Genomic DNA, 23,259 nt, shown 5'->3' with positions numbered 1-23,259 from the left:
AATTGGACTGAAATTTATAGAAATTTTTAATTTGCAATGACGAAATTCCTTGAAATTTCCGTATTACGGCAACGCTATAAAAATTCCCAATAAGTTCCCGGAATTTCTGCGAAAATATTACTGAAACTTACAGACATCATTCCTGATTTCAAGACATTCCTTTGATTTTCAGGATCATGTCACTAGAAATTTTTTACAAAATGACTTAATTTTAACATTGCTTGCTCATTGCATTTCAGAAATGCAGCTGCCTAAAAAAGACACATCGATTCCTAGGAACAACGTTTTTTTTTCTCGGTAAATACAGACAATAGAGAAATGTCAGAGTACAGTGAATAAACTTCACTCGTCAAAAACTCCATAATGGCAGAGTTAAATTCCCTGATTTTTTTTCACTCTCGATTAATTTTTTAAAGATTCAAATTGATACTTAAGTATCAATTGATTCATTCACATCGTTCCATTCCATCGGGAGATATTGTCGATTGGAGACAATTTTTTATGGTCACTGAAGAATGCAAACCATTCATTTAAATCTCGCAATAATCTGCGAAAAGTCTCATTCGTTAATCTATTATTATTGATTTAATCCCATTATGTGTATGAGATTTGTTGAGATATAATCTCTCACAAATATTGAATATATTTCTCATCAAAATAATTTGAAATTCATTCATTACCTTTGTATCACTGACAAAATATGTAATAAATGTGAATAAGATGAATTGCTCGTATGTTTTTTTTTATTAAAGATCTAGTTGTATAGCAATGCAAATAAATGATCGTCTTTCGCTCAAGACTTCATAATTCCTTCTCTCCCTCTCCTTTATGATCAACTAATTTACAAATTAAGACAATAAGAAGTTGTATGAACGAAAATGGGATAATCAAGCGGATGAGTGAATGCAAAGGAGGTTTCATGTTGGATTTAAGATTGGGAACGCATCCCTGTTATCGACTGTTTCCATGGTAATAGATGAAAATTTCTTTACCCACAGAGACGGCCTCTCGATTAGTTCATGCGCGCCACCGCTATGAAACTCTAATCGAACAGTTCCCATAATCCTGAGCAATCTCCCCTATTATCTCTGGTTGAACACTTTACATTGGCCCTGCTCATCTCCCCTATAAAATCTCTGTTCTCACTTGACGACGTGATTTGTAGAGTTGTGTAAAAGTACGAACATCTCACCCCCCCCCCTCCTTAACGGCAACCATCTGAAGGCCATGAAGAATAGAGGATGCTGAAGACGAAGGACGAATCCTTCATTGGTTATCCTCAGTAGCGTCTTACCGCCATGAAATGGTCAAGTGTCATCTGTTTTGGGTTTGTCGACGAAAATTTTCACACGAATCGCGATAGAAAAAATGTCATGGATGACTTGAATCAACTGAGTGTTGAACCAGTGTCAGTTACTACTGAATGTTGATGGGCTGCCGTCCAAATGTGCATGGTATTACTCCGAAGGGAAAAGGGTAAGACGTTTATTTTGACTGTCATATAATTTTACAAAACTTGTGGAAACCACGCTTGGATAGATTCACCACGATTGGGAGATGTGTTGGGTGTTGGATCAACCTCCCCCCATTTAAAGAGGGATGCTCTGCCACTAGTGGGAGTTTATCACCAAATTCTCGGGTGCCTATAGTTTTATCTGAAAAAAGTGAGAACGTTTCCACAAATTTGAAATATACTTAATAATTATATTAAACGATTCACCACATTTCATATTCCGCGAGATACCGTAAGACATCGGCATTCGTATTCTATTCTCCCCGTTTTTTTTCGCATAATAAAAATATGTCTCTAAGACTTTTTGTTTTGCGCTTACTATATATGTGTGGGTGTAACGACTCGATTGAATAAATTCAATATGTGCTGAATGGAATTAAACAAATGTGACAGATGACAACTGAGTGAGGTCCGTTTGATCGATTGTGTTCTCTTTAACTACACATAGATAAAATCAGCATTTCCAATTGGGAAGAAAATTTTACAAAAAATGAGGGAGGCACAAGTCAATAAGTTTCCAGTTTAATTGTTAATTTTTAAAAATATAGATATTTATTAACAATCCGTATGATCATGCATGTTGAATAAACCCAGGCGTTACTCACTCCATAATTGAGTGACACCATGATTTCGAAATGAAGTCGATTTCGGATGATTTCAGTGGTGATATCGAACGCCACAGGAGATGATTTCATGATTTCGAATGATTTCATTAATTCGAAATCGGTGATTTCAGAAAAAATGAAGTCATTGAAATCACGATGAATAAAGTTAATAAATAACTAGCGAACAGGCGCTTGGCGCCCGTCGCTGCATTAATTTATACTATGTTATTTTATTTTCTTTCCATTTCTTCACAATTAGATTGATTTAATTTTATTCATTCTTATTGTTATTATACGTATTTTTGCTCCTTAATTCACAAGTTACAACATTGAATGAAAAGGAATTCCCCATAAATCACGTGAGAATACAGATCGCCAAACAATTTTCGACAATCATTTCTGTAATTTTTCATTTCTTTCTTTTTCTTTCAATTGATTAGTACCAATGATCTGAAAATGTGAACAAATATGAACATTTTACATCCCTTCGGTCTCATTTCAATGGACCCAAAGAAGGAAATTGTAAAGAGAAAAACTCAATTTTTCTGTCTTCGAAATTTTTCAAATTGCTTTGTTCTTCTTAAAAAATGAAGGGAGATTAACGTTTTTAATTTCTGTGATCATATTCCGTTCACAGCAACAGTTTAATTACTGTTTACTCATAATTATCAAAGGACATTTTAGAACTCTTTATAACAAAAAGAAAGTGGATTTTCCAAAGACGATACATGAAAAATACATATAAAATGATTTAATAATAATCAATTTTTTACTCTAAAAGTAATTTTTCCAGAATGGTGATGAATTTTTCCCCTTTCAAAATTTTACCAAAAATCAATTCAATGCCAAACAATAATGTTTTCAGAAGTTCGATCAATTTCAAACCTAGGGAACATGACGGAGAGCCTAGGGGCCCCAATCGTTAGTTGCCTACGCTGTACAGGAATAGGCAAAGTCCAGGTAGCTCAGAGAAACCTCAAACTTGCAAGAGGAAGCCTATATACTTTATTGGCCTTCCAATTATAGGGGTCTTAGTACGATCATAGTGGGGGTAGCAGTGGGGACCGCAGTAGCAGTGTACTGGGGAGCGTTCTATGTAGAGCGCCCCAAATGATAAATGTAGAAGATGAGAATCCGCTAAAAACTCCATAATATTTATTTTTCTTTTTTTATCCAATTATTTGGTTATGAAATGAATTTACATACCCACATTATATAAGAATATTTAAAAATTTGAATTTTTCTTGAAGTCCTTGAAGAATTCACTTTTCAATCTCATTAAAAAAAATCAATTGGGTCGTGCGTTTCCTAATTGATATTTGTTGAAAGGAAAAAGGCAATGCATGTTCATGTTTCTGATTTTGCTGAAGCTTCTCATATAGTTTTATCATCATCAAAAAACTACAAAATTTTCGTTCCAAATTTTTCAAAATTTTGTTAAGCTCACTCAAATCTTTAATTTCGTGTAAATACCGATTGGAAGTAGGAGACGTCTTTGGGCTCGTCGTCAGCGTGCTGGCCCTATAAACCAAAGCGTCCCAGTAGCGCAGGTTCGAGTCCCGGTGATGAAAGATTTTTTCATCGCCGGAAAACGAACCCAGTGCATGTGGAGTTAGTTATGTGGAGTTAGATATAAGTTAGCTTAGAGGCAAGTGCGGGTAGGGAATTAGGCTGGGGTACCGCGTAGTTACTGGGACGGGTAGGTAAAAGACCACAACGGTCATACCATCTGGCACCACCCAATTTACTGATTGGAAGTCCAACATAGCAAATAAAAAAAAATTGAATATTGAAAACAAATTCAAAAACCAAACTTAGATAAAATTATTTTTGGATAGAATGGTGTGAGAACCCACTTTGATTCTTCAACATGTTCCGTAGAAACTTTACTGGTGCTTTGAGCAAGAAAATGAAAAATCTGCAACCCTGCAAATTTTCAACTTTTTTGGCAATTTTAAGCTATTCCCGGTGGAATGAGTTAATTAAAAACATGCTCAATTGAGGAAACGGAAAATTTTCGTCGTAATTAAATATTGAAAATTGAAAAAGAAATAATTTATCCTTTCCTATCCTTATATATAAAGAAGAGCATCGAGAATCTCAAATGAGCACTCGAACAGCACTCGAATGAGAATCGATTGTAAAAAAAGTCGAACTCGAAACTCGAACATGAGAACAAGCTTTGGTAAAATCATCAACAGATGGCATTGCTAGGGAAATGGGCGCGAATTTCAAAAAATATTTCTTATCGGAAATAGAATACAAGTACGTTATCTTATAGATCGGTAAATTGATATATACGTTGCGTATTATAAATATGAAAGGGAGCCCCTTCATCTCAACTGAGATAGTAATGCAAGGGGGGGGGATGCATAAATTTCAAGGCGAAAAGTTTTTTCCACCCAATTCTTTTTTTTTGACCCGTTGAATACTAATATGGAGGTTCCCAAGTCAAACTCCTGTGAGATTTTTTGTTGTTAACGAATTGTTAATAAACAATTGGAAAGCCAACTTTTCCGATGATAATTTTTTTTCCGTAGAACACACCTGATTTCAACGGGGGTAAGTCTTCAAACATTTGTCCGTATTTACAGCGATTTTATCAATAAAATTTCATGAACAAATGATTTTTAAAGTATTTTTCAATATTATTTGCTGATAATGTTGACTGAAATTTTTTTTTGCATTTCACGTAGTTGTATGGTTTTTTCATATGATATGTCGGTGATTTATAAAAAAATCTACTTCGTTAATTCTTTTTCAATTTGCTTAAATAAAAGACGAAAAATATCACAATCAATTTTCATTAAGAAAATTTTCTTTTCTGAATATTGCAGATATTTTAGTGAAGATAAGTCCTTATGATTTTTGCCTTTAACTCGACTGTTTGTTGAGTGAAAAATGATAAATAAATTCGTTGGTCATTGTTTATCACTTTTTATTTAACAGACAGTTGATTTGAGGGGAAATATCATGAGGACTAACCGTCCTTGAAATATCTTGAATCTTCAGAAANATATCATGAGGACTAACCGTCCTTGACATATCTTGAATCTTCAGAAAAAAAAGTTTTCCCATTAAAAATCGACTTTTTTTCATCTTTCGTTTAAACAAATTATTAGAAAAAAATTATCCGGTTTACAGGAAGTAGATTTCTTCATGAATCACTTACGTATCATATGAAGAACCTATGCAATTATGGGAAATGCGAAAACAAGTTTCAGTCAACATTTTCAGTGAACACTATAGAAAATACCTTGAAAATCATTTGTTTATGAATTTATATTGGTGGAACCATTGCAAATACGGAAAAATATTCAAGGACTTATTCTCTTCGAAAACACCCGAATTCTATAGAAAAACTTTTTCCGTACCGGCGGGCGCAAAGTTACATTTCCCTCCCGCTTCGCGGGAAATAAAGGAAAATAAAGGATCCTCAGCCGCCAGTGCAATTACCAGCCGAGCCGAAGGCGAGGTTGGTAAGCACGCGGCTGAGGATCCTTTATTTTCCCTCCCTAGGTTAGAAATATACTATTTCCGGCCGAAATAGCCGAGATGTCAATTGTTTATCAATAATTTGTTAGTAACAAAAAATTCTAAGGAATTCGCCTCGGGGACCTTGATATTCGGATTCAACGGGTGAGAAAATGGAGAATCCATCGCAGGGAATGATTTATAGGAACTTGAAGGAAGTTCGCAGGATTTCTAAATAATCATAACATTGTCGATTACTTTCCAAAATTGAAGATGATTCGGGAACTTTCCAACGAATGCAACACAATTATGAAGTTTTTCGCAGTAATGTGAGAAAATCCGTGTTTTTAGAAAATTAGCGAAAATTTTCGGTATCTCTCAAATATTGAAAATTTTTGGAATAAACAATGGGGAAATAATTGATATGCGAGGTTCGAATTTTCCAAATCAAACTGATATGAAGGTGTCGCGTGACCCCGCATACTGCACTCTGACTGGTTGAAATGAGGAAGGAGAAAACATTTAAGTTCCACGGATTTTTTTCAACAATTTTACACAATGTTCAAGTTAGAAAAACAAGCAGGGGTAGAAGCCTATCTGGCAGAAGTCATGTGACCGTTACTTTATGCGTCATTACTATTTTTTTCTCTCTCTACCAATTACATTGGTAATAAACTTCCGAATGGAAGCAATACCAATTTCACACGTAAAAAATCAGTCATTCAACGTAGGCAAGAGTATCAACGTAATATTTACATGAAATGTAATATTGATTAACGAACGTACTTTGACTAATCGAAATTAATATAAAATTTACAAATCTTACATAATTAGACCACGTCAACCTTTGTCTCTGTCACACCTATGGCTATCGAATATTCATCACATATTAGATTGTATGAAGTATAAAAAAAAACATGGATTTGTATTATATGACTTTTAAAGTCATGCAGAGATGGAAAACATTGATAAAATAACAATGTGCGATTTTTCAGAAAAAAAGCGTTTCGGATGAATTACTCTACGCCAGGATGTACTGAATCGATTAACACAAAATTTTACACACGAATGTGGGCCAATCATGCAAACTAGCAGCCAGAATCTCAGGTGTTTAGTCCAAGTTTAACACGTATTATAGAGACCACATTGAATTTTAATTTAAAAAATTAGAAAAACGCTGATATCTCGAAAACTTTGTATAGGAGGGTATGCATATTTTGATTGATCTTGATAGAAAATACCATGACAAATATTTTGAAAAAAAAAGTCAATCGGACCAGTAGTTTCGGAGATATTGAGCATAACAGTTGTTCCCAAAAAGTTGAATATCTCCTAAACTACTCATCCGATTCAGTCCATCCACAATCCCATCCTGTAATATTATAAGAACTACAATCGTACCGAATTTCAACTTTCTATCTTGATTTTTCGGGGCGCTATCGTGCTTACAACAATTTTTTCATAAAAATGAAAAATGCCAATACCAAACTGTCTATAGTTACATAGCAATATTATGATTTGATCCGATAGATATCATCACAAAGAAGATTTTGACGTCAAAAAAATTGAATCAAGTCACGTCGTTTTTTAGATATTGAGGAGCAGAGATTTTCTAGAAATTGCTGTATCTCAGAAACTACTGGGCCGATTGAACTGAAACTGCGCCCAGAAATGCTCCAAAGTAATACCAATTATGTGACGAAATTTCAGATTTCAAGCTTCAGCTTTAGTCCTTTTTGTGTCGTGATTTATAAAAATTTTCGAAAAAATCGACACACTTTCGGACACACACATACATGGTCCTCAAATTTTGTATTTTTTCATTTCAGACCATTCTACATCATTTCCAAGCAAAATTAGCGAATCGAAAAATCGACCGATTACAATGCTTCCATTCGGAAGCAAAAATTACAAGAATTGCTGGATTTTATAGAAGGTTAGGAAAATTTCAGATTATTTCTCGAAGGTACAAGTTCATGGAATAAAGGGAAAGGCGACGATTGAAAAATCTTTAAATAGAATTCAGTTCAAAATTATATTAAAAATCTTATTCAGTGACCCTAGAAATTCCACATTAGTGAATCACTTATTGAAATATTGAAATTGAATAGGTAATGAACTGAGACGCATCGTTCTCATTAATCTGACACTCAGTACAATGAAAACGATGATGAATAATTAATTTTGATACAAATGAAAAAGAAAAAAAGGAGAGCAGACATAATAACAGGACATCAACGTCGCGGCTGCACTCTGATTGGTTGAAATGAGAATAAAGAAAATAATTTTTAAAAACACGAGAGAAACAGCGAATGCTCTTAACAATTCTACAAATTCGTCAGGTTACATGAAAAAAAATTCATAAGATTTTGTAATCTTATGTAAAATTTGACTAAATTGCAGATGAATGATCCAAGTTTCTGATTGATGGAATCCTTGAATGGTATAGTGAAGAAGATCATGAATAAGGAGAAAATACTCCGAATTAGTGAAAAGCCATCAGAATTTGTTGGATAATTTTCCCAGACAAATAATTGAATGCTTTCGCAGGGAAGTAAATGGGGATGAAGGTGGAGGCAAAAAATTGAAAATTCTGGGGTATATTGAATTTCATGATTATTATGATTGAATCAGAAGTATTGTGTCAGACTCTGAAGGGAATTCCGACTTGAATTACAATTGAAATCGAGAATCTATCAGATCTTATTCAGTAAGCACAGAAATTCAAAATTAAGAAATCACTTATTGAAATATTGAAATTGAACAGGTGGTGAACTGACATGCATTGTTCTCATTAATCTTAATATTCAGAACGATGAGAACGCTGATAAATGATTAATTTTTGAGAAAAAAGGAAAGAAAAGAAAAAAAAAGAGGAAAAAACATAATAAAGGGGCAATCAACGTCGCGGCCGCTTGCGGCCGCGGTGGCGCTAGTATTAACAAAGACATGGGTCACTAATCGAACATGGCGGATCTCATGGGGATAATCGATTACTTTGCATTCGTTTTCGATTAATCGAATAGAATCGGGCATCACATCAGCTGATTAGTACAAGGTTACGGAGAAATATCGCAAGATGGCAGTGTAAAAGATGATACCTCAATGTTTCAAGAAAATGCGCGCGAATCTAAAAGCGGGCTTCTAGCCCCAAATAAGAAACAAACACCGTGCAAGCATAAAGTACATCAGAGCATGTTTCCTACACATGTATTTGATTATAATGAGTTGAATCAGAAGTTATTTATCAGCGATAAGTGCTAAGAACTGACATACTAATTGGAGTGATTGATAATTAGATTAACTTGAATGCCAAGGGTGGAATCAACAAAATTAATCTCCTGCAGGGACCACAAACGTTAGTCGGTATCGAAACGAAACTGCGTTTTTTGCGTGTCGTTACCAAAAACGAAAGTAAAAACGAAAGTCGACTAACGTTAGTGCCACAAACGAAACTAAGGAACGAAAGCCGACTAACGTTAGTGCCACAAACGAAACTAAGAAACGAAAGTCGACTAACGTTAGTGCCACAAACGAAACTAAAAACGAAACTCGATAGTTCCTTCTCGAATAAAAGCTCATGATGGAAATTTTCCGACGGAAATTTTTACTTACCGGTAAATTATTTTCAATATTGCATTTTTTTCGCCTCTTTTCTCGTGAAAGAAAATTAAATTGATTAAATATACATTATTTGATCATTTGAATAATGATTTATTCATATAATTTACGATCATTATATATCTATTAATCTTAGGCCCGGGTGCAGCAAACCCTGTTAACTAAAGAAATTCCAGGATAAAATCTATCGTCGGCGTAAACTATATTCTGAGAGTCAGATCCTTTGAAAATTCAACTCATTGACCATTTTGTTTTTCGCTCTATAACTTTATGTGAGTTGATTTTAATTTATTCTTGCTCCTGGAATGAATTCGAGATATTTTAATCCATTAAATAACTTTATGAGTTGACTGATAAGGTTTTATTTCCTTCTATTAAGCTCATTTTTTATTTCACACAATATCTAGAGATAACTAGATATAAGAAATCTTGTGAAAAAAATGGTAATAATAGGAAAAATGACAAGAAAAATATATTCGAAAAATAAAATATCTACGGGGCATTGCATGTTAACTCCACGTTGTGGGAACTCTCATCATCCTCGACCGTATAGGCCATTCTTTCTGTGGTTATGAGTGAAACAAGATGACGAATTTTCCGATTTCTTGCTTCCGAATGGAAGCATTGCAATCGGTCGATTTTCTCGAACCTCCAATTTTGCGTGGAAATGATGTAGAATGGTCTGAAACGTCAAGATAAAAAATTTGAGCACGGCGTCCGTCTGTGCGCATGGTCAGTTGGTGGTCACTTTTTCGAAAATTGGAGGGAAAAAAGGCTAAACTTATTCAAAGAAATCAAAAATTTCGTGAGATTAGTATAGGTTAGTATAGATACTAATAGCCTCTAAGTCTGTGCCTAATTTCAGCTCAATCGATTCAGCCGTTTCTGAGAAATCGTCACTTGTTTTGAAATGGTTTTTCGCAAATATCTCGAAAACTATCCAACCGATTTCAATTTTATTTCTTTCAAAATACTCGTGTTGATGTCTTCTATCAGAATCATTGAAAACATGTATACCCGTTCATAACCAGTTTTCGAGATATTTGCATTTTTCTGTTTTTTGCAAAAAATAATTGTTCGCACGCTAGCTTCTCTAAAAATTGATATTTCAACTTGAAATTTGGCACAACGTTTCCTCTCAGTAGTGAAATGATCGAGTTCCAAGATGAGGTGAATCGGATGGATGATTCCTGAGATATTCGTGTTTGTATCGAAATCTATTCTATTGAATATTTCAGAAACAAATTAATCGATTCAAATTTTCTTACTTCAAAAATATTCGTCTCGATTCCCTCTCTCACAATCATTCAAAATGCGCTCGATGCTCCTTATCTACGCTCGCTGAAACATATAGAGAAGTTTACATAAATTTTTTAAGAGATACTCGTTTTTTTTTCTCGAAGAACTCCTTGTTTTTCTCTGTATTTATTGCAAAAAACGACATATCAAGTTGGGATTTAGACAGTGTTACGTCAAGAATGGGTTACTTGACACAACTTTATTAAATTAAAATTCAATATACTGAACCAAAGAAACAAGATTAAATTCAAAGAAATTCGTCTCAAAATTAAGGAATACAAATTCGTCTCGAAATTAAGGAATAGAATTCAAGCACAAAACCCATTTACAAAGGTCCCCTTTTACTTCAATTTTCTAAACCCCAAAAGTATTTGGAATCAAAGCTTGGAAAGGTTCACTTGGAGTAAAATGAAAAGAATTTTGAATAACTTTAAAGTGACTCAATAGAGTCTATATTTTAACAAAACAAGTAGAAAAGTATAACTACAACATTCGACTTACATTCACTGCTCTGCTTTCAGTCGTAAAGTATTTTGTATGTGGTTAAAAGTAATGCCGCACTGAATTTAAGACGTTGGATTAAATTCTTTATTTAAATGAATCAAATAATTAAAAATGNGTTTATTGAAATTTATGGTCACACGTGGAAAGTGCATGACTAAGGAGACGAGACTAGACTCAAATGTTTACAGTGCATCTGATATTGCACAGCTGATATCTCCTTAATCTAGGAGAAACTCGACGTTGGGAACATTTTTATCGTTCACAGATGTGTGCAGCCGAAATATTCCTAACATCGAGGGGGTCACTTTCCCCGGTCACAGAAGATAATTTGGGTTTCAAAAGTCGCTTCTATCACTGAGATAATTGAATGACGACGTAAGAAAATGAATTTAAATGAATTTTCTGACGGATGTCACAACAGAATCTCCCTCTCATAACAACATTGTATGAAGAATTGCAACGGATTCTTTCGGAAGCTCACTACCAATGAAATTGGTATAAATGAAGGAAAAATAAAAAGAGTTGATACACAAAGTGACATCCAAATGGCTTCTACCCCTGCTCGTTTACTCATTTCGTCAGCATTTATGATGGGTTGTGCTATTTACTGACTTGTTATAATATATCACATTTATTACATAACACAAGAATTTTTTCTTTAATATCCCGCAACCTTTATTATATTCCACCAATTTCTTATTTGTAAACACTTCTATGAGTTCCATCTATGAACTGCCATTACCAACAAACAAAGAATCATAAGTGTCTGTATTTTTCACAAGTTCTTAACCGATCGATTAGTTTCAGCACTCTGTTTCCCTCGATACTGTTATATGTTATTTGGCCTAGAGTTAGTTTAACTTTCAGTTCGATTACATTTCGTATCTGACTCTTGAACCCCTTCAGCTTCCGAGAACTTGCCCTGTTGTTTCTCTCATTTAACTCTTCATATCAGAAAACATCGTAGAAAAAACAGAATCTTCTGTTCTTTTTTTTTATATGTGAGGCCAATGTTCACTTTTTAGTCTTTTTTAGTCTGGAATATACTTGGAATATATTATCTTTCTTGAGGAGAATAGAAGTGATTTTTCGTTTCGTTAACGAGGAAAATTTCATTTCTACTGTAATTCCCCCTACGAAGCTAAAAAACTCAATTCTTCTCTGTTTTGGATTTCTTCTACGACAAATTACTTATCATTTCATGCAACCATATGGGCGTCACCTTGAATTCTCATTGGAAGAAGAATAAAGAAGTCAAATCACCGTCTCATTGGGTGATGAATATCGATAAATGAATAATAATATTGATACATATAATTCCTCTATATTCCAACGACTGAAAATAAATAAATTCAACCGTTAGCATTTGATGAATAGATCAGCTACCATATAGCAATCTCCAAAAACGGGAAAAGACCAATAACACAAAGAACTCGGAAATGCTTGAGTACATCCAAGTACAGGATTTGAAAATTTATTCTGTGTGCGTTATAATTGCATCTTTCAAGCAAAATTTCTTAATTTTTTGAAAAAAGGTAAAAATACACCAAAAAAAAAACTTGATTTAAGATTCTGAATAACTCGAATTAAGACATTCGAAGATCTCAACTTGAGACATTCGTATGCCTCAAATTGAGATTTATAGTACTTAACTTAAGTATTATAAGTCTCAACTTGAGACATAGAATGCCTCAAGTTAAGACTTATAATACTTAACTTGAGACATTCGTATATCCCAAATTGAGACTTATAATACTTAACTTAAGTATTATAACTCTTAACTTGATACATACAATGCCTTAAGTTAAGACTTAAGTTGAAACATTCGATGCCCCAACTTGAGACTTATAATACTTAAGTTAAGTATTATAACTCTCAATTTGAGGCATTCGTATGTCTCAAGTTGAGACTTATAATACTTGAGTGAAGTATTATAAATCTCAATTTGAGACATTCGTATGTCTCAAGTTGAGACATTTGTAAGTCTTGAATTAAGATCGTAAGACTTCACTTGAGGTACGATTTTTTTAAGTAGGTGTCCAAACTTTTTTCCATTTTTATGTTGTTATTGCAAAATTCGCGAAATTCTCTAGCTGAAAAACATTTTCAATTAGAGTGGTCTCACTAATAGGGCGGTCGAATTTACCGAGAAAAGAATGAATTCATAAAACAATTATTTTTTTGAAAGTCTCTCATTATTTTAAAAAAATTCGAACATTTTTGTGATAACTCTTTTTATATTGCTAAATGAGATCTGCAAAAAATCCCAATAGAATCGTTCGATACATTGATATTCACAGATATTTATAAAAATATAATCTCCAAAATGAATTGGTGGAAAATTTTCTGAAAATATCTCGAAATCAGTGGGAAATCTTGTTTTTTTTTACCAGAATCTTTCTTGTAGGGCATAACGAGATCTACAAAAAGAAGTTCTTACCGAAAATCCATGTACCTTCTCTGCATTTTGAGATGATATGCGACAAATGATTTTTTAAATTTGCGTGGTCAATTATCATTCTCATCTTCACCGCTGAATGGAAGTAAAACTCAAATTACATTAAAATTTATAGAATTTTGTCTGAATGTTAGGTAAAATATGAAATATATGTACCACATCTTGTATATTGGCCTGATAAATAATCCATTGCGCATTTTATCATAAATCATGAGTTACAATAACATTATTTTTGGACAAACTATGGTGACAAACTTTTAAGACAAATTTTGATAAAATTTGACTTTGGTTTTGATTGAAATTTACAAGAATTTGACTTCCTATGTGCATGAGGGGAAAAACAAATGTTTCAAGCTGTGGTTAAATTATTTCCAAGTTTGATGTCTACTGATACCTTTGAAACTTCAAATTTCGAAAATTGCGAATTTTATAGGGATTATCGTATCAATAAAAAAATATTTCATTGCTATTATCACCTTACCGTCATCCCCCCTCCCCCCCCCCTTTTCTAATAAAGTATAAAAATTATCCAAGTTCAGACTAATTACTAGCGTTCGACTGCTGAAAATGAAATGGACAAATATAAGATTATTGTACTAAATCAAATTTATGTTACTGATGAGATGTTCATTGCTGTTAAATTTATTATTTCTTGATCAGTAATTCGTAAAATTATTCTCGAAAAAAAATCCTTCCCTCTACTATCCGGACGAACGCCGCGTAAAATGCGCAGTCAGAATTTCCGCTTCATATTTCTGGCAATAACGTTAGTCGACTTTCGTTTCTTAGTTTCGTTTGTGGCACTAACGTTAGTCGACTTTCGTTTTTCCTTTTGTTTGTGGCACTAACGTTAGTCGACTTTCGTTTATACTTTCGTTTTCGGCACTAACGTTAGTCGACTTTCGTTTCTGAGTTTCGTTTGTGGCACTAACGTTAGTCGACTTTCGTTTTTACTTTCGTTTTCGGAACTAACGTTATTATTTCGTTTCGTTTCCAATCTGAAAAACGAAACGAAAACGAAAGCGCGTTTTCAGTCCCTGCCCAAAAGACGCATGAACTTCCATGAGGTTGAGCAATNCGCGTTTTCAGTCCCTCATCTCCTGTTTTTCCAAGTCATTTTTTGTTTTTCGAGGTTATGTTTAATGAAGCCAAGCCTTAGGTATATCCCAAAATCAACGAATTTCAAATTTTATCCTTAAATAAAAACGTTGAAATACTTTTTATTTACAGATTTTCAATGGTCCAATTTCTTCATCAAATTGGCTAGGAAAAGTTCGAAAATAAAGCATGGATAATCAGCGTCTTTCGAACGAGATTCTGCAAATCATTGCTTTTTTTCGACATTCTTAGGAATGAATAATGGAAATGGCTCAAACTTTCAGAAGAATATTTTTAGGCATCCAATTAAATTTTGATGAAATTCTGAAGGGGGAAAAATTCGTTACAATTCAGAAACGATTATTTTTAGAGTGAAAAATATATTATTGAATTAGTTAAATAAACAGGCAGTGCGACAGAAGCCATTTGATAGATTACGTATGACTGCTGCTCTCCACGTATATTTCCCCTATTTTCATTTCTACCAAATTTCATTGGTAGTAGGCTTCCGAATGGATCCCAATGTATGTTTTCAAAAAATAAAGGCATACGGATTCCCATTTTTTGTAAATATTAAGGCCAATCGCACTCATTTTCCCCTAATTCTATAAAATAAATTTGCAATTTCATGCAACAATATTCATGTTATATGGCTTCCTCAATAATCCTGCTGTGAAAATGGACATTGAAATATAGATGCGTTATTTTTCTTTCTCAAAAATTTTGGGTGAATTATTTCACCTCAAGAACTATCAAATGCATAGACCTAAAATTTGGCATAGGAATGTTCCTTGACAGTCCTAACTAGAAACGAAAGTTTTGAAATTTTTCCCTGACTTTTACCCATGTTATAGTGCGCAAAAGTTCACTTCGAGTTTTTGAACTCCGAGCAAAAAATACAAAAACGGCGATATCTCGAAAAATTTCAATGGGATGGTACCCATATTTTATTGGATCTAGATAAATGGCATGAAAACGCACATTTGGAAAGAAAAAAAATGAAATCGGACAAATGATTTTTGAGATATTGACCACAAGATTTCGTTCATTCAGCATCCCAAACTTTTTTACCACGAAACCTAAAATCATACTAAGATTCAAGTGTCTATCTCGATTATTTTTCAAGTTTTCGTGCGAACCAGCAATTTCAAGGAAAAAAATGAAAAAACGAGAATAAAACTACATTTCTCAGGGAGTAATGGTCTTTTTTCAATCCAATTAAATAGGTATTATCGTGACGAGTATTTTGAAAAAAGAATCCAATCGGTCCAGGTGATATCGGCAAAAGACTATTTTCGAAGAATCGCTATATCTCAGGAACCGTTCAACTGATCGAGCTGAAATTTACCATAAATTTGAGTCTCAGTAGTACCAATTAGCAGCCAGAATTTCAGCATGTTTGCCTTAATAATTCTCGAGCTATGGGGACAGTTCTGAACATACGAACACACATGTGCACACATATACTTACTCATATACAGACATTTTTTAAAAACATCATTTCTTCACGTTATTAATAATCCAAANCGGATTCCCATTTTTTGTAAATATTAAGGCCAATCGCACTCATTTTCCCCTAATTCTATAAAATAAATTTGCAATTTCATGCAACAATATTCATGTTATATGGCTTCCTCAATAATCCTGCTGTGAAAATGGACATTGAAATATAGATGCGTTATTTTTCTTTCTCAAAAATTTTGGGTGAATTATTTCACCTCAAGAACTATCAAATGCATAGACCTAAAATTTGGCATAGGAATGTTCCTTGACAGTCCTAACTAGAAACGAAAGTTTTGAAATTTTTCCCTGACTTTTACCCATGTTATAGTGCGCAAAAGTTCACTTCGAGTTTTTGAACTCCGAGCAAAAAATACAAAAACGGCGATATCTCGAAAAATTTCAATGGGATGGTACCCATATTTTATTGGATCTAGATAAATGGCATGAAAACGCACATTTGGAAAGAAAAAAAATGAAATCGGACAAATGATTTTTGAGATATTGACCACAAGATTTCGTTCATTCAGCATCCCAAACTTTTTTACCACGAAACCTAAAATCATACTAAGATTCAAGTGTCTATCTCGATTATTTTTCAAGTTTTCGTGCGAACCAGCAATTTCAAGGAAAAAAATGAAAAAACGAGAATAAAACTACATTTCTCAGGGAGTAATGGTCTTTTTTCAATCCAATTAAATAGGTATTATCGTGACGAGTATTTTGAAAAAAGAATCCAATCGGTCCAGGTGATATCGGCAAAAGACTATTTTCGAAGAATCGCTATATCTCAGGAACCGTTCAACTGATCGAGCTGAAATTTACCATAAATTTGAGTCTCAGTAGTACCAATTAGCAGCCAGAATTTCAGCATGTTTGCCTTAATAATTCTCGAGCTATGGGGACAGTTCTGAACATACGAACACACATGTGCACACATATACTTACTCATATACAGACATTTTTTTAAAACATCATTTCTTCACGTTATTAATAATCCAAACAAAATTAACATCTTTATTTCATTTAAAAGATACAATATGAAACAGGCAACTAAAACACACAAAATATCCTCCTCCTTTATCGTTAATCTTCATTAATTCTCTAATTAGTTCAAAATCTTGAAATCATCTTGAAATTCCCTCTTGAATTCAAGCTATTAGTTATCTATCCTTCAAAATATCGTATGTCGATTTATTAGCATGAGTCGGTAACCTCGTACTCCACACTGACGACGTCGCTGGCAAGAACTTCTCCGGAGACGAGATAAAAATGGCGGAGATCGTGAGAATGAATCGCACGATTTTCCGTGAATAATATTGGGAGTGGGAGAACGAGCATCAACTGTTCCCCACCGAGAGAGAGAGAGTAACCCACCCCTTCAAGACTCTACTTTCGCGGGCGCGACCAACCCACGCGAGACTCTAAGGGGGGCTACACCGAACCCTCCACGAACTGGCTTCGATGCCGCTTCCTAACAACGTGACTCGAGAGACAGTCCTCCAGGGTCTGTCCTCAAAACTCTAGAGGAATTACCTGACTAAGAGAAATTCCTCGCAAACGCGTGACTCGAGAGACAGTCCTCTAGGGTCTGTCCGCGAAAACTAAAATACCTGTTGCTACGGGAGCGAGGCGAGATATGAGAAAAACTGGGCGCGCAACGGCTCTATAAACTATTTTATAACATGCGAGTTGGAGACGGGGAAGCTACACATCGCCACCTAGTGAGCGCTGTCTCGGCGCTCAGCTTGGCCCCGTCGATTCTCTTCCTTCACTCTCTTCCTAGCCCTGTCTCTCTCTCTCTCTCCTCTCTCTCTTCTCTCTCTCTCTCTCTCTCTCTCTCTCTCTCTCTCTCTCTCTCTCTCTCTCTCTCTCTCTCTCTCTCTCTCTCTCTCTCTCTCTCTCTCTCTCTCTCTCTCTCTCTCTCTCTCTCTCTCTCTCTCTCTCTCTCTCTCTCTCTCTCTCTCTCTCTCTCTCTCTCTCTCTCTCTCTCTCTCTCTCTCTCTCTCTCTCTCTCTCTCTCTCTCTCTCTCTCTCTCTCTCTCTCTCTCTCTCTCTCTCTCTCTCTCTCTCTCTCTCTCTCTCTCTCTCTCTCTCTCTCTCTCTCTCTCTCTCTCTCTCTCTCTCTCTCTCTCTCTCTCTCTCTCTCTCTCTCTCTCTCTCTCTCTCTCTCTCTCTCTCTCTCTCTCTCTCTCTCTCTCTCTCTCTCTCTCTCTCTCTCTCTCTCTCTCTCTCTCTCTCTCTCTCTCTCTCTCTCTCTCTCTCTCTCTCTCTCTCTCTCTCTCTCTCTCTCTCTCTCTCTCTCTCTCTCTCTCTCTCTCTCTCTCTCTCTCTCTCTCTCTCTCTCTCTCTCTCTCTCTCTCTCTCTCTCTCTCTCTCTCTCTCTCTCTCTCTCTCTCTCTCTCTCTCTCTCTCTCTCTCTCTCTCTCTCTCTCTCTCTCTCTCTCTCTCTCTCTCTCTCTCTCTCTCTCTCTCTCTCTCTCTCTCTCTCTCTCTCTCTCTCTCTCTCTCTCTCTCTCTCTCTCTCTCTCTCTCTCTCTCTCTCTCTCTCTCTCTCTCTCTCTCTCTCTCTCTCTCTCTCTCTCTCTCTCTCTCTCTCTCTCTCTCTCTCTCTCTCTCTCTCTCTCTCTCTCTCTCTCTCTCTCTCTCTCTCTCTCTCTCTCTCTCTCTCTCTCTCTCTCTCTCTCTCTCTCTCTCTCTCTCTCTCTCTCTCTCTCTCTCTCTCTCTCTCTCTCTCTCTCTCTCTCTCTCTCTCTCTCTCTCTCTCTCTCTCTCTCTCTCTCTCTCTCTCTCTCTCTCTCTCTCTCTCTCTCTCTCTCTCTCTCTCTCTCTCTCTCTCTCTCTCTCTCTCTCTCTCTCTCTCTCTCTCTCTCTCTCTCTCTCTCTCTCTCTCTCTCTCTCTCTCTCTCTCTCTCTCTCTCTCTCTCTCTCTCTCTCTCTCTCTCTCTCTCTCTCTCTCTCTCTCTCTCTCTCTCTCTCCTCTCTCTCTCTCTCTCTCTGACTCCACGCACGAAACTCTACTGCTTCTCTATGCGAGAAACTTCTTTCAATATTCTTTCTTTAATAACTCTTTTAATTCTCACCCGAAAATTCTCATTCACCGCGTATTTTGTTCGTAATTCCAACGTTCAAATAATCCAATAATTACTAAATTTTTATCAATAATGATGCGGTAGTTATGAATGAAACCAAAATCATTAAAGTTTCAGAAATGACAATAAATTTTCCTGTTTATTTTTAAACCTTATTTTCTACAAAAATTCTTAAGTACTATGTCGTGAAAAATGGTAAAATAAAATAATAGAAATACTGAGATGAAATATTCAGAACAATTTTTGTGAGAGGATTCTCACAAAGTCGCGAAATTTCAAATTTTACTGTAAATTTAATGAAATTCAACACTTTTAACCAGCATGTGAAACGGAGGACTTTTCAAGTTACTTAAATTCTCATTTAAACGATGAATATTCTGTACCAAATCACTCTGTGTTTTCGATTAATAAACATTATAATTGCTCAAATCATTTAGGCCACAGGAAAATAGAATGATTCAACTCCCTCAATGGTGCGTTTGCTGGGGTTTCCTTCAAAGTTAATTGGAATCAATAGTTAGAATTATGAATTATTATATATATTCTGACATTTTTGACATTAGGTATAGAAGAATCTGAATGGAACATACTGAAAATGATAATCGATTGTTTCACTTTGAACAAATCGTAACAATATTGAAATAAAAAATTTCTGATATGATTAAACAAAAAAAGCTTTCACTCAATATTTCATAACTGCAAATAATAAAATTGACGATAATTATGTAATATTATCTGAATCATTAATGTGAATTTCAGACTCAAAAAACGATAGAGCAGAAGGCAAACAATCATTTAAAATTTTAATTTTTAATTTGGTGCTGAAAACATTAGGTGGTGATATTCTAAGCGTGGAATTATATTGATGATATGAACAACTAATTAATTGAATTAACGAGTGAACTAATTATCAAAATTTATAAGAGTGTTCACCAGAAATCTACTCTCTGGCTTACGTTCGAGAAGAAAGTAGATTATAATGATGATCGAACTTTTATTCAGTGAACATAGCAATTAGGACATGACCAAGTCATTTATTGCAGTATGAAAAATTAACAAAATTTAAAGCTAATAAATGGGGACAGATTATTTTCATCAGTTACGTTGCTCTTTGCAATTAGAATGATTATGAACAATGAGTTGAAAAAAGGAATATTAAATCTGACAGGAAAAAGGGCATAATGAAAGGGGCATCAACAAGAGGCCGCAAGCGGCCGGGGTGACGCTAGTTTAATAAAAGAGACCAGCAAAAACACTCGAATTGAAAAAAGTCCAACTCGAAATATCTCGAATGAGAACAAGCTTCGGGAACAAGGCCGACAGATGGCATTGGAAAAAAATGGTCTCTGCGAATTGGGCATTTTCATGAGCGACTTTTGCGAAAATGAGCGCAAGATTCAAAGCGTGTTTTAAGCCTGAAATAGGGAACGAGCAAATAATTTATAATCATATCTATCAGATAATATTCTTCGCGCATGCCCACACTAACTTGGTTATTACAAAAGAAAATATGAAATCCATGTGAATTCCAAGAAAAAAGAAACACAATAAAGGATTGCAAAGTTGATAAATAAAAATGATGTGGGAGTGTCATGTGACTTTGAACACTGCATTCTGATTCGCCGCAATCAAAACATTAGTTAATTTTAAAAAATCGACAAATTTGTCGAGTTTTCGCACCAATTTCACAAATCTCTCGAGCTCGCTAAAAAAAATATTGAAAATCCCCAGATTTTAAGGACAATTCGAGGAGATTTTCAGTTCACGGAATCATCAAATGGAATTTTTACTTTTAAAAAAGCATGCAATATCTCGAATCGAAAGTGAAAATTTAAACATCCTTACTAAATCCGCTTAATAAATCCTCTTTATAAAAAAGCATTCCTTTTCTTTTTAATAAAAAGCATGCATTGGAAACTGTCATGGAGGAGAGCATGTCAAAAATTTCATGGCCGCGCACACACTACGCATTCTCATGTGAATGTTCATGAGAATCAGCGAAGCGGGCGCGACGGCGCTATTTGAAAAAAGCACGTGTGAACTATAAAGCGGACTGATAATGTGAATTGAGAAACATATCGTGTCTACAATAAATACATCGGTGCATATTTTCTACACATTGTTTGGTTTATAATCAGTGGAATTAGACTTTTTTTTTGATGATGAGAGTTGAGAATTGACAAGGTAGTATCTAGAGGTAGAGAGTAAGAATTAACAAATCAAATTCCTAACTAACATAAATAATTTATTTTCGATTTTTTTCATTCGATTATTGTTTAATGAAATCAATACTGATCCGCAAAACCGGAGGATACTTAATTTTCTCAATAGAATGAAAAAAACGGAATACTTTTTATTCAAAAATTTTCACTTATCCAATTTATCAATTGCATTGACTAGGATAAACTCAAAAATAAAGGATGGATAATCAGCGGCATTCGAACAAAATTCCACAAATACTTGGTTTTTTCAACACTTAATCCAGTCAAAATAGCTTCAACTTCTCAATTTTTACCCACGTCCCTGCGAATTGGCCCAATCGTTAGACTTTAGCTTAACTAAGAGTTTTTGAGTAGACACAGGGTTCGTGCATCCCGGCGAGGGTGAGAAAAATACGAAAAACTACCCCCGAAATGCATTTTTCGAGAATAGCTCGAAAACGACGGAAGACATCGGAAAAAGTGTCAAATAAAAAGTATAGAAGATAAAATTCTCTACAAAAAATGTCCTATGCACTTTGCCTCCACCCCCTACGGTTCATCCCCTACAGCACTGTAAACGGTTAAGAAAAGAAAAAAATCGAAAAAATTATTTTTTCAATTTTTTCCTTGTTCCAATACACTTAAATAGTTATTGAGTATTTTCATAAGAAGAAAAAATATATATATAGGCAATAGGGGTGAAAATATCCATGTCGAGCAGCGATATATCATGAAATATTGGTCAAATGTTTATCTTTCTTTTTTCAAATTTTTATTTATAATTTTTGCTACAAATAATTCCTTCATTGTTTAGCTGTGTCCTATAGTTTTTGTGTTTCACCCCATTTCACCGTTTTCATCCCCGAACTCTGCCTCTCTCAGAGAACCACTGCGCGGGGATATATATATATATATATATATATATATATATATATATATATGCATATGGGATATATATATATATATATATGCACAGCGTACATATACGCCTCCATATACACTACATGTGGCTATCCTACTCGCCTCTTCTCTGAGAGGCCACTGCGTCAAATCGGAGGCGACTAGGTACCTCTGGGTTTAACCCAACTTGTTGAAATGGGCGATTCCACAATTCTGGAGTTCAGGACGAGAGATAATAGGGGAGATTGCTCAGGCTTATGGGAACTGTTCAATCAGAATTTCATAGCGGTGGCGCACATGAACTAATCGAGAGGCCGGCTCTGTGGGTAACGAAATTTTCATCTATTACCATGGAAACAGTCGATAACAGGGAAGCGTTCCCAATCGTAAATCCAACATGAAACCTCCTTTGCATTCACTCATTTGCTTGATTATCCCATTTTCGTTCATACAACTTTTTATTGACTTAATTTATAAATTAGCTGATCATAAAGGAGAGGGAGAGAAGGAATTATGAAGTCTTGAGCGAAACAGGATCATTTATTTGAATTTCTATATAACTAGATCTGTAATAAAAAAAATAAATACGAGCAATTCATCTTATTCACATTTATTACATATTTTGTCAGTGATACAAAGGTAATGAATGAATTTCGAATTATTTTGATGAGAAATATATTCAATATTTGTGAGAGATTATATCTCAACAAATCTCATACACATAATGGGATTAAATCAATAATAATAAATTAACGAATGAGACTTTTCGCAGATTATTGCGAGATTTAAATGAATGGTTTGCCTTCTTCAGTGACCATAAAAAATTGTCTCCAATCGACAATATCTCCCGATGGAATGGAACGATGTGAATGAATCAATTGATACTCAAGTATCAATTTGAATCTTTAGAAAATTAATCGAGAGTGAAAAAAAAATCAGGGAATTTCACTCTGCCATTATGGAGTTATTGACGAGTGAAGTTTATTCACTCTAC

The 23,259-nt window shown here is 34.7% G+C and overlaps 1 protein-coding gene and 1 long non-coding RNA gene across 4 annotated transcripts in view; one reads left to right on the top strand and one right to left on the bottom strand.

The window, feature by feature from the left end:
- Positions 1-1,095: 1,095 nt before the first annotated feature.
- LOC107044333 (beta-1,3-galactosyltransferase 1) overlaps positions 1,096-23,259 on the top strand; it is a 39,329-nt gene continuing 17,165 nt past the window's right edge. For all 3 annotated transcript variants that reach the window (XM_015266175.1, XM_015266173.1, XM_015266174.1), the window contains exon 1: positions 1,096-1,476. In XM_015266175.1, the coding sequence (XP_015121661.1) occupies positions 1,424-1,476 (53 nt within the window). In that variant the 5' untranslated portion in view covers positions 1,096-1,423. The remainder of the gene's footprint in view (positions 1,477-23,259) is intronic.
- LOC107044334 lies at positions 1,482-11,050 on the bottom strand. Its single transcript, XR_001461332.2, has 3 exons — positions 11,014-11,050; positions 10,482-10,554; positions 1,482-1,655 (listed from the first exon to the last, which is right to left on the bottom strand). It is a non-coding gene; the product is annotated as an uncharacterized LOC107044334 (long non-coding RNA).

This window comes from Diachasma alloeum, unplaced genomic scaffold (assembly GCF_001412515.2).
Source record: "Diachasma alloeum isolate Michigan unplaced genomic scaffold, Dall2.0 Dall_scaffold_00712, whole genome shotgun sequence".
In the NCBI taxonomy this organism is placed as follows: Eukaryota; Metazoa; Arthropoda; class Insecta; order Hymenoptera; family Braconidae; genus Diachasma; species Diachasma alloeum.
Note: the sequence above shows the minus strand (reverse complement) of the source record. Positions and strands in the feature narration are given on the sequence as shown.